The sequence below is a fragment of the Coenobita brevimanus genome, chromosome 29 (genome assembly GCF_032717465.1).
Source record: "Coenobita brevimanus isolate Jiangsu-jjx chromosome 29, ASM3271746v2, whole genome shotgun sequence".
NCBI classification, from domain to species: domain Eukaryota; kingdom Metazoa; phylum Arthropoda; class Malacostraca; order Decapoda; family Coenobitidae; genus Coenobita; species Coenobita brevimanus.
Window position 1 is genome coordinate 2,546,257 of NC_136982.1, and position 12,349 is coordinate 2,558,605.

The 12,349-nt window shown below is 42.1% G+C and overlaps 1 protein-coding gene across 1 annotated transcript in view; it reads left to right on the forward strand.

Moving 5' to 3' along the window:
* Window positions 1–8,778, forward strand: part of LOC145394905 (neuropeptide Y receptor type 1-like) — a 54,206-nt gene extending 45,428 nt beyond the window's left edge. The window contains exons 4-7 of the mRNA XM_080268656.1: window positions 1,989–2,102; window positions 4,178–4,255; window positions 6,640–6,774; window positions 8,604–8,778. Of these exons, the coding sequence (XP_080124782.1) occupies window positions 1,989–2,102; window positions 4,178–4,255; window positions 6,640–6,774; window positions 8,604–8,778 (502 nt within the window). The remainder of the gene's footprint in view (window positions 1–1,988; window positions 2,103–4,177; window positions 4,256–6,639; window positions 6,775–8,603) is intronic.
* Window positions 8,779–12,349: the final 3,571 nt, after the last annotated feature.

A 12,349-nucleotide genomic window follows, 5' to 3' on the forward strand; every position in this document is an offset into this window, starting at 1 on the left:
GGAGGTGATTATATTATTCAGAGAAAAAAATAAGTAAATTCGTAATAAAAAAAGGAAAATTAAACCCGCCTTACTTTAATATGGCCTTAAATTTGCCGTCTCTCCATCATGAATGTTGAGCTGTAACAGATCAACGCTAGAATATGATGCTAGTCACGAAGAAGTGTACGGAAAAGATATAGAGCCGTAGTATTGTCTTAAAGCCACTCAGTTACGGGCTATGAGCTGCAAATGGACGAAAATATTAGGGAAACACATATATATATCACGAATATCCTCTGCTGTTTATTAGAAATTGAAATGAGATGTTTTCCGAAGACTAGCAACATAAGCCCGACTCCTACCGCGTCCCCCGAGAAGCCACAGGTTCTCCCACCTACTCACCCACCCACAAAATCCCCTCAAGCACCCACCCTGCCCACCCACTCTTCCCACTCACCCACCTTCCTTGCCCACCCATCCACCCACCTTAATCACCCACCCATCTACACTGCCCACCCACCTAACCACCCACCAAGCCTTCCCACGCACCCACCCACGTACGCTCTCCGCCCACCCACCCACCTACGTACTCTCCCTGCCCACCCACCCCATCCACCCACTCTTCCCGCCAATTTAGCCTAATCTACTTCACAATTAACTTTAACTTTATTCGGCTGCCTTTATTCCTTTACCCATTAATTAAACCTAACTTTATTTGATCCGCTGGCTATGGTGCGTTCATTTTAAACGGGCCCCGAGATTTTCGTCCCTTTGTAGCTTATTTCCCCTAGTTCAGAGGCACAAAAAAGACAATACTACGGCTCTACATGCTTTCCATCGCATTTCTTCGTGACTAGCACCATACTCTGTGGTTAATCTCGGTACAGTTCAGTGACAATAAGACAATACTATTGCTTTACTTCCTCTCCATAGCACTTCTTCGTGACTAGTAACATATTCAAGTGTTCATCTCTTGCCACAGCTCAGCATTTATGATGGGAGATGGCAATTTTATGACAAGGTAACCTATCATAACTTTGCCTAACTTCTCCTCTCCTAGTTAGTCTCATCCTGTATCCTGACTTCACCTAACTTCTTACCTGGCGTGTTTCATTCTATATCCTAATTAATTTCACCTAACTTCTCCTCACCTAGTTTACCTTCTAATTAGCTCCATCCCCCCTGTCTCTGTACACCTTAACTTTCTCCACACGAACTAACTATACTCTTTTCACTCTAACTTGGCCTAAAATAGACATCTCTCTTATCCTGAATGATGAGCTGTGTTATAACAATAGATAAACAGTAGAAATAATGCTAATCACAAAGACAGTGGTATAGAAAGGATGCAGTGCCGTAATATAGTCTCATCCTGTCACTGAGCGACGTTAAATACGTCACAAATGGTCGAAATTCTGGGCCAGGTTAAGGTGGAAGGAGTATGTCATCTAATTTCTCCATCAAGTTACCTCTACTTGCACAACATATACACGAAATAGCTTACACAAATTATGAAAATAAAGTAGTTAAATAAAGTGGGTAAATACGAGTTTCTGGGGGTAAACAAGAAATCTCGTCTCTCTCTCTCTCTCTCTCTCTCTCCCTCTTCTATAACTGGACAAACAATACGTATATATCTCATTTTCTCAAGAGGTTGTCATATAAGTACAGTAAATATTTTTACAGGATTCACTCTCTCTCTCTCTCTCTCTCTCTCTCTCTCATACACACACACACACACACACACACACACACACACACACACACACACACACACACACACACACACACACACACACACACACACACACACATTTTTTTGTCTCATTTTCTACAGACACACACCTGCCTCACACATCTGCCCCACACACCTGTCTCACACACCTGCCTCTCTCCCACAGGTGTTCCTCGGGCAGCATATATTTGACGTTTTCGGGGTGAAGGGGTATATGTTCAGCATCCCATTTTCTTTAGAGGTCAATGGGAGACTTATTTATTTTTTCCAGATTCGTGGGTCCCCTGGCAGTGGTCGCCTTTTTGGAGATTCGAATCGGGATGGCACTGGCCGATCTGGAGGCACCCTTGGACTTGCACCACCTCCAGGACCACACCACCACCCCGCCCCCACCACCGCCACCGCCACCACATCTCTACCACCACCACCACCATCACAATCACCACCACCACCACCACAACCAGCATCACGTGTGGAGTCTTCACGCGCCTAATGCATATTGCGCTGGGTGGGTGGTGCTTGGTTTTGGTGGGTTCAGGCACTTCAAATGTGGCTCCATGAGTATTTGCAAATAATGTCACTCAGGGAAAATGGAAATATCAGTCCAATGGATAGAACAGGTCCACGGGGAAGTAGATCCATGGGAGAAAAAATCCATGAGGGGGTTTGGCGTTTCCACGTGGGGAGAAAATGAGTTCATGAGGGAAAAAAAAGATCCATGAGATTATAGGTCCAGGGGGGAAAATACGGTAAAGGGGGGAAATTAAATCTATCAGGGAAAGTAGGCCCATGGGAAAAACAGGCCCATGAGGGGAAATTAGGTCATAGAGAGACAGGTGTCTGGGGAAAACGGGTGCGTGAGGGTGGACTTAAAGGGTTTGTGGCTCGAAACGCAACACACAGAACGCGATGAATGCACTAGAGAAGAAGCATTCATTTGTCAGAAGGAGTGAGGCGATGGGGAAAGGTGGAGTGCTTGTGAGATCTGGTACACAAACGAGAGGGGATGGAATGGAGTTCAGGAACAAGCAGTTTCGGATTTACATTACACTCTGTACCAAACCCACACACGATGCTCGTTAATAGTACTTTCACCATCTGCTGCAGGAACTTCATTTTTTTTGTGTGTGTGTGGCGGTGTATGTGTGTATGTATTTGTGCATGTAGATAGATAGATAGACAGATAAATAGATAGACAGACAGATAGATATGTGTGGGAGGGAGTGAGAAAGAAAACTCCCCAACATTTCCTCGACTATGATACACAACCATCAAAACATCCCATATCCTTATTTCATTTTTAGGCGCGAACAGGCTGGGGTAAAGAGGACCCTAGCCAATGGTCTTGTTGTCTGTCTGTCTATCTATTGCCAGGAGCCTTAATCCCATAAGAGGTGGCCACAAACAAATCGCCTCCACGTCTCCCTGCCTCTGCCATTTGGTTACTCTCCCTCCAACTCACACATTCCTCTGTCATATCTCTCTCCAATCCATCCCTGCATCTCATCCTTGGTCTTGCCCTTCTCCTCTCCCCCTCCACCTCACTCATATGCACTCTTCTTGTCAGTCTCTCATTCTCCATCCTCTTCACATAGCCAAACTGACTGTAAGTATTTTTTCTAATGTTTTCTAGCATATCCACATCAACACCACAACGCTCCTTCACTTCCTAATTTATCTGTCTCTCTCTACATGTAATTCCACTTGCTCCTTTCAAATGCTCATTTCCACCGTTCTCACTCTTGACGTGTGTCCTTCCAACAAGTTCCAAGCTTCACTTCCATACGTTAGACTGGGGATCACAACACTGTCATGCAGCGACTTTTTTACGTCCATGCTCACTTCCAAATTCCTTCCCAATGCTTTCAGTGAACCAGCAACCTTTCTACCATGTTGTGCCCTTTTATTTTTTGATCTTCTATACTTCCTTTCTTATTCGTCACCCTACCTAAGAACTTGAATGCACTCAAATTCTCCATTTCCTTACAATCTGTTCTTACACTGCATCCTGGGACTTAATTTCAAAGACCATAACTTTATTCGTATCTACATTGACCTTTACAGTTACGTTTCTCGAGCAGCATTTACAGAAGCGAACCGGGGTCCTCTCAATTTAAATTTCAGTATGTGAGAATAGTCACTCCATTTGTCTACCTTTTTCCCCCTCTCTGTCTGTTTATATCTATCCTCTGTCTAGCTGTCTATTTATCTGTCTGTCTATCTGTCTATCTACCTTCTATCTGTCTATCTATCTATTAACCAATCCTTCTTTGCTCACAGGCCTTCAGTGACCGAGACAGAAGGCCCTAACCACCAAAGCCCCCCATACCCCCACCTCCCCTACCCCTCCACATCAGGGGGTGGAGGTGGGCTGGGGAGGGGAGCGCAGACCCCCTCCCTCCACCACACCAGGGGGGGAGGGGAGGAGGAGGAGGAGGGGGGAACCACATACCTGGGGAGAGAGAGGAGAAACCACCGCTACGCTATCCTTGTCACAGCCGCCTTCGCCTTGTGTGTCTGCCCCCTCGTGGTGCTCAGGTGAGTGGCCAGGTGAGGGGGGGCGAGGTCAACCACTTCACCCTGATGACGCATTATTCATTTAACCCCTTCAATATGAGGACGATTTTTCATTTCATCCTTGCTCATTCCAGACACATTCATTCATCTCTCTCTCTCTCTCTCTCTCTCTCTCTCTCTCTCTCTCTCTCTCTCTCTCTCTTCTTTATGAATATGTGAATTGCAATATAATCGAGCAATATATTGTCCCCGTGACTGCGTGGGTGGGTGTCAGAGAGAGAGAGAGAGAGAGAGAGAGAGGGGGGGTACCCTTTCGTTAACATGGGCTCTACAGAATTAAAATCAAAGAAGTAATCGGAATGTGCAACACCAGCGCCTTACAAGACGTCTAAAAACCGGTCCACATAATAATCCTTTTTTTTTTTTTTAATGCAAGGAAGAAGGAACCAAAGGCCAGAAGCCCGTATGATTGTCCTCTCCAAGAAAAAAATAAATAAATAAAAAATAACAGAGCCAAATTCAAGATCTGTTCATTTCGAGATGCCTGGACACACTGCGTTTGATGTGGAGTTATTGTTAATGAAAAGATGATGGAATATAATCATGTAGACGTGATGAACTTAGTCTCCTTCCTCACTTCTAAGCTATTTTTTGTTTTTTTTATTGGTGTGAAGCGTGACTGGATGCAACAGACGCCAAGTGACCGTATGGAAAGACAAGACCAAATTTGTAACCTTGCCTTATGTCCTTGATCTTGACTGATTCCTCTCAAAATCAAACTGGTATATCCTTGCCTGATCCTTGACCCATCCACCAAGTTGGGTTCAAATCGGATCAAAATTGAATAAGCTGACCTTACTCTGTGACCTTGACTTTTGCCCGAATGTTTTGGAGGTAGAATAATTTCACCCTTGCCTAGCCTTCAACCTCTCCACCAAGTTTGATCCAAAATCGAATTAGACTTATTAGAGTTAGAAGGCTGAACGTATGACCTCGCATGTGTCTTTTTCATCCTTCCTGTCCCTCAACCTTCCCGCCAAGTTTGGTCAAAATCGAATGAAGTACTGCTTGAGCTGACCTTACCCTTGACCTCTGACCTTTTCCGCCCTTTTGTTTCTTTATCTAATTTCCTCTCTTTATTGTTAGATGTTTCCCTTTTCGTTCGTTACTCTTCCTGTCTTTATTGTTTTAAGTTTTCATTTTATTTTCCTTTACTATTCTCTATATTTCCTCTTTTCCTGTTTTATGTTGCTTACTTTTCTTTAATATTTCCTTCTTCTTTCTTATTAATGACTTTTCTGTACTTTCTCTTCTCTATTCTCTTCGCGTCTGTGTCTTGTCTTTGCATCTGTCTCTCTCCCTTTCCTTGTTTCTCTCTCTCTCTCTCTCTCTCTCTCTCTCTCTCTCTCACACACACACACACCGCTCGCTGGTGCAGTGGTAACGTTCCCGCTTGCCAACTGGTGGACGGGAGTTCGCGCCTCGCTCAGGTTGCGAAAAGTTTCACTGACGAAGTGGGTGGTTACTGTCCCCCTTGAGCAAGGAGACGGGTGTGTGCGTGTGTGAAGGTCACAGCCTTGCCCTTAGATCGGACTATATGAGCTCTCAGCTCCCTTCCGGGAGGGTAAAAGCAGACAATCACGACCATCAAGTGATCCTGACTGACCCGGTGAATTACACAATCAAAAGTTGTACCTGTGTATTTTGATCCATGTTCATTCGTCTTTACCTATCTATGTATTTTTCTGTCAACACACACACACACACACACACACACACACACACACACACACACACACAACAAAGGTATTACCTGTGTATTTTCATCTATATTCATTCTTTATTAATCTGCGTATCTATCTACATGACACACACACACACACACACACACACACACACACACACACACACACACACACGCACGCACCTCCCAGGCTAAAAACAATGGTGTACTTTGATTCGACATTTACATATAGATGGAAAATTTAGGAGATCTTGTGAGGACGCCCTGAGACACGTCGGTTACTCATCCAATCTGCCATCAAAACCTTACCCTTGGAAACTTGGCAGACTCCGATATTATCAAGTTATTCATTTTTCTTAAGCCTGCCCTTTGGTTGTTGGCGAAACCCGTTTTCTGTTCGTGCTAAGACGCGTTCACACTTGTTCCAAACGTGATTCGTAAGAGGACACTAAGTAAAGGTTAGAAGAAAAAGAAGGCATAATAATAATGATAATAATAATAATGATAATACTAAAAAAATAACAATAATAATAATAATAATAATAATAATAACTATCTACTGCCAGACGCCTTACTCCCCTAACTTAACTCACTCTTGCCTAACCTAACCTAACCTAACCTAACTTAACCTAACCTAACTTCGCCTGATCTGGTGTTACAGGGTGGTCAAGAGTGTGGTGCCAGAGACGACAGAGAACAGCGCCCACTTTGATCAGAGCTTCGTGTGGGTGGTGTGGGTGGCCTTCCTCCCCACCCTCACCACGCCCATCATCTACACACACGCATGTGCTGGAAGGTAGGTCTCTCTCTCTCTCTCTCTCTCTCTCTCTCTCTCTCTCTCGCATTCCAACCAAATTAACTTCCTCCTTCCCAATTAGATACTGATTCACCACAGCTTATCTCATTCCTTACCTTTCCTCACCCCTCACCCTTACTCATCCGACATCCCTCATCCCTACTCACCTCTCACCCCTCCTTACCCCTCACCCCTCCTCATCCCACTCAATTTTTCATCCCTTAGCATCCATCCACATCCCTCACCCCTCCTCACTTCTCTTCCTCACCTCACCCCTCACCCCTTCTCCCTTCTCCCCTTCGCGTCACTGCTCACCTCACCTCACCTGTCTTCCGGTTCACCTGTCGAATTAATTACCACGAGTTTGGCGTCTCCCATATCCGGCAGAATCTTGGGAGGGGGAAAGGAGGAGGGGAGAAGAGGGGGTAGTAAGGAAAGGGGAGGAGAGAGAGAGGGGGGGGAGGAGGTATGTAGGAGAGAAGAAAAGGAAGAGAAGAGGAGATGGGGAGAGAGGAACGGAGGTCCTTTATGTTTCACGAAATTTAAAACTCTCTCTGTTCAGTAACTATGGGAGAAAAGATGCAAAGAATTATCAAGAGAAATTACTGAGCCTGTGTAGAAAAGCCTAGTCAGACCACATCAACAATATGGCGTTCAGTTCTGGGAATAACAGTACATTTTATAAAGATAACAGGTAACAGGTAACAGGGAAAGGCGGCTCTGTAAATTTCATCTTTATGAGTTGAAAACCATGAAGGCCGACTGAGGGACGTCATATTAAGCGAGTGTTTCCTAAATCTATAAAATGATTGAACACTTTAAGAGCAAGTAAATTCCTCACAGCAACTTCTCATCTTCCCACAGTAACTAATGACCTCAAACTAAAAAAAATTATTGAGTTAGCATAGACAGAACAAAATATTTCACTGTTGATGACATCAAGAAAGAATGGGACAATCGCCTAGAGTATATTTTTAGTATTTCTGATTTTATTACATTCAAAAGCAAATTTAGTCATTACTTGTACTGTCATTTTCTTTATCATCCTCATCTCTCAACCCCTTCAATCTGATGACGAATTATTACTTCTCAAATTGCTATCTCCAGACGGTTTTATTAATCTGAAGAAGGGTATTGTGGACGGGTTTATATACTCTTATCTCTGTCCCCCACCAATAACTCAGCCTAAATGAATCGCCCAGAGAAAGACATTAAGCTAATAAAAATAATAAATAAAAACGAATTTAGGAGGTTCAAGGAGAATTCATCCACGTATAAGTTAAGTATATGAATTACCTGCTGCTGGTTTTATCATCATCATCATTTCGCATTTTCCATTTAATCAAACCATCATCTTCATCATCATCATCATCACCATCATCATCATCATCATCTCACAGTTTCCATTAAACCATCATCTTCATCATCATCATTATCATCATCATCATCATCATCTCGCATTTTCCTAGGTTAAAACATGCATTTTTGGAGGGTAGGGGTTCAAAAATAAAAAAAATCACATTGTATTTAATAGCAGTTTCTTCAGTAAAAATTAATTCCATGTCATTTGATAAGAGAGTATGATATGATAAGAGTATAATATGATAAGAGAGTATGATATGATAAGAGTATAATATGATAAGAGAGTATGATATGATAAGAGAGTATGATAGGAGAGTATAATGGAACACTTCTTTGTTATTAGCTTTTCTCTGCCTTTCCTGTCAAATTTCCCTGTGTGTTTTTTTCAGCTTTTAAAATGCGTTCTTTCTGTCAGTTTTCCTGCACTTAAAGACAGAAGGTTCTCTCTCTCTCTCTCTCTCCCTCAGCAGTGAGAGAGAGCAGCAAGAGGGGTATCTGCGCATCAGTCAGAGGGTACAGGAGGGGATAGGCGCCCCCCCTCCTTCATCACAGCCCCCCTCCACCTCCGCCTCCGCCCCCCCTCGCATACCCCGCCTCCCTCCGGCATCCTTCCCCCACCAGGACCATCACATCATCTGCTGAGTAGGTGAGTGTTGAGGTAGATAGATAGACAGACAGATAGATAAATATAGCTTTGTAAACAGACATATAGATAGATAGATAGATGGATAGAGATCTGAAGATGTAGATAGACATAGATAGATAGTTAGAGATCTGTAGATAGACGGATAGATAGACAGATACAGAACTGTAAATAGACAGATAGACAGACAGACTGAAATACATACAGACAGAACAGATAGATAGGAAGATATAGATCTGTAGATAGACACAGATAGATAGATAGATAGTTATAGAGCTGTAGATAGATAGATAGATGTAGATCTGTAGATAGAAAGATAGATAGTTAGAGATCTGTAGATAGATAGATAAATTGAAATACATACAGACAGAGGAGATAGATAGATAGAGTGACAGATAGATAGACAGAATAACAGGCAAACAATACAAGTGAATAGAATAGAACAGACAGATAGATAAATATTGTAGATAGATCGATAGACAGAAAAATAGACCTACAGACAGACAGACACAAATACATACAGACAGACAGATAGACTAGAGGAGAATCGATAGATAGATAGATAGACAGTGATATTTGTACAGACAAACAGAGACAAGAACGGATATACGGAAATAGACGGATAGACAAATAGATAGATAAACAGACGCAGATAGATAGATAGATAGACAGATAGATAGATACAGACATAGATAGATAGATAGATAGATACAGATGCAGATTGAATAGAACAGATAGACAGAAATAGTTCAGAGAGAGAGAGAGAGAGAGAGGATGACGACAGAAGACAAACAAGAATCAAGGAGAAAGTTACCCATCTAATCGAACTTGTGAGAGAGAGAGAGAGAGAGAGAGAGAATCTGATTAGGAAGTAGAGGATAAAAGGGAGGAACAACGTGGAGAAGGTGGGTCAGAATGTGAAGTAGCCTGAGAGAGAGAGAGAGAGAGTGAGCTTATTATTCTCTCTCTCTCTCTCTCTCTAAACCATCTTCTCCACATGATTCCTCCTTCTAAACCCACCTTTCTCTCTTCCTTTCCCGCCTTTCTCTCTCTCTCTCTCTCTCTCTAAACCATCTTCACATGATTTCTAATTATTTTCAAGCCTCTCCTAACCAGATCTCTCTCTCTCTCTCTCTCTCTCTCTCTCTCTCTCTTTCTCTCTCTCTCTCTCTCATTTTCTAAACTATCTTCATATGATTTCTATTTACTTTCATGCTTCTCCTAACCAGATCTCTCTCTCTCTCTCTCTCTCTCTCTCTCTCTCTCGAACACTTATAGACTCAAGTGAGAAAGACAATAACGATAAAATACACAGAAGGATAAGTATATAGATAGACAGATAGATGTACAGATAGATAGATAGATAGATAGATAGATGGACAGGTGACTAGACTAATAGATAAAGGTAGAGATGACAGATAAATAGATAGATAGATAGATAAAATAAAAGATACAGGTTCAGCAAGAGAGAGAGAGAGAGAGAGAGAGAGAGAGAGAGAGATGGAGGAAAGACGGAGGAAAGACGGGAGAGAAAAACAAACAACAATCAGGGAGAAAGTTTCCATATCTAATCAGAGAGAGAGAGAGAGAGAGAGAGAATCCAGCGTCTCATCATCGCAATGGTTGTTATGAACCTCAGGGCGGGAAAGTTCATCTCTCTCTCTCTCTCTCTCTCTCTCTCTCTCTCTCTCTTGCTTTCTTGTCCTTGGCTAGATTGAGCTTTTTTCTTTTTTTTTTTTCTTTCCCGGATGGAGGTAACTTTAATTTCCTTAAGTCATCCATCGAACCTCCTTTTCCTTCTGTCTTAATTTTTCTTCATTGACTTCTCGCTTGTCTTGCAGTTCTCTCTCTCTCTCTCTCTCTCTCTCTCACACACACACACACACACACACACACACACACACACACACACACACACACACACACACACACACACACACACACATCGGAACTCGCTTTAAATACCTCGTTCTTTGTTTGAAATCGTAAAAACGGAAAAATTCAAATGTGTCTCTGTTCTTCCTTCCCTCACATAACCCCGATTGTAATTATTTGAGTCTATTTTCGTTTTTATTATTATTATTCTATTTTGTGTCATTATTTTAACATTCTGAATTATTATTTATTTATTTATTTTACTATTATTTTGATCTATTTTTTGATATTCGTTAGAAAAAAACTGAACTATATTTCTCCTTATGTTTTCAAGGTAATATTCCTGCGCCATTTTTCGTCTAATAAAAAATCTATCATATTTTTTTATTCTCTCTCTCTCTCTCTCTCTCTCTCTCTCTCTCTCAAGTTCGATTAGATGGGTAACTTTCTCCTTGACTTGTTTGTCTTCTGTCGTCATTCTCTCTCTCTCTCTCTCTCTCTCTCTCAAGTTCGATTAGATGGGTAACTTTCTCCTTGACTGTTCTTTGTCTTCTGTCGTCATCCTCTCTCTCTCTCTCTCTCTCTCTCTCTCTCTCTCTCTCTCTCTCCCCTCGTATTTTTTTTTATTATAATTCTTGGGACTCCATTTTTGTCAGACTTTTTTTTTTTTTTTTCCCTTATTTCTTCATTATTTTTGTAGTTTCCCTACCTCAGTGAAAGAAAGAGAGAGAAAGAGAGAAAGGGAAGAAGAGGAAGACAGAAGAGAAGGAGATAGAGAAGGGAATAATAATAATGATAATAATGAGGAGGAGGAGGAGAAGGAAGAGGAAAAGAAGAAGAAGAGGAAGAAGAAGGAGGAGGAGGAGGAGAAAATGAAGAAAAAGAAGAAGAAGAAGAAGAAGAAGAAAGAAGAAGAGGAAGAAGAAAGAAGAAGAAGGAGAAGGAGGAGGAGGAGGAGGAAGAGGAGGAGAAGAAGATGAAATAAGAGATGGGTAATTTTCTTTTTTCCGGACTGTCATCTTTCCTTCTATCCTTGTTAAAATTATACTTTCTTTTTTTTTTCACAATTTTCTGATTTTGTTATTTTTTCCTGTTATTTTTCCTTTTATTTTCCCTCCCCCTGAAAAAACGACTATATTTTCCTCCTGTTCTTTAGGCTGTCATTCTTCTCTCTCTCTCTCTCTCTCTCTCTCTCGCTCGCTCGCTCGCTCGCTCGCTCGCTCACTAATAGTCTGTCTAGCCTATTTTTCATATTTCCTCTTACTCTCACAACCGCATACTAAGGAAGGTGAAGGGAGGGGGGCACCATTCACTCACTCGATGTAGTGAAGCTTCAAGGTGGGACTACACTGATGGCCAATTTTTTTCTTTTCTGTAGCCCGGAAACCAATTACTACGCTGGGTGGTAACCATATCATCCAATGACGCCCGGTGGTCTAGTGGGTTAAGGCGCTCCAGTAGGATGGGGTGTGTAGTTCGTGTTTATTGTTTACATAATGCCGCTCAGGGAAAAGGGAGGCTGGTCACTCGCCTTAAAACCTGCGAATGAGTGGATTAGCCCAGGGTTCCTACGCTCCTGATGGGGAAAATAAGGACTGGATGATAGATATAGACAGATAAACAGATAGGTAGAGATAGACAGACATGAATAGACTGACAGACAGTTAGGTAGATAGATAGATAATAGATAAAATA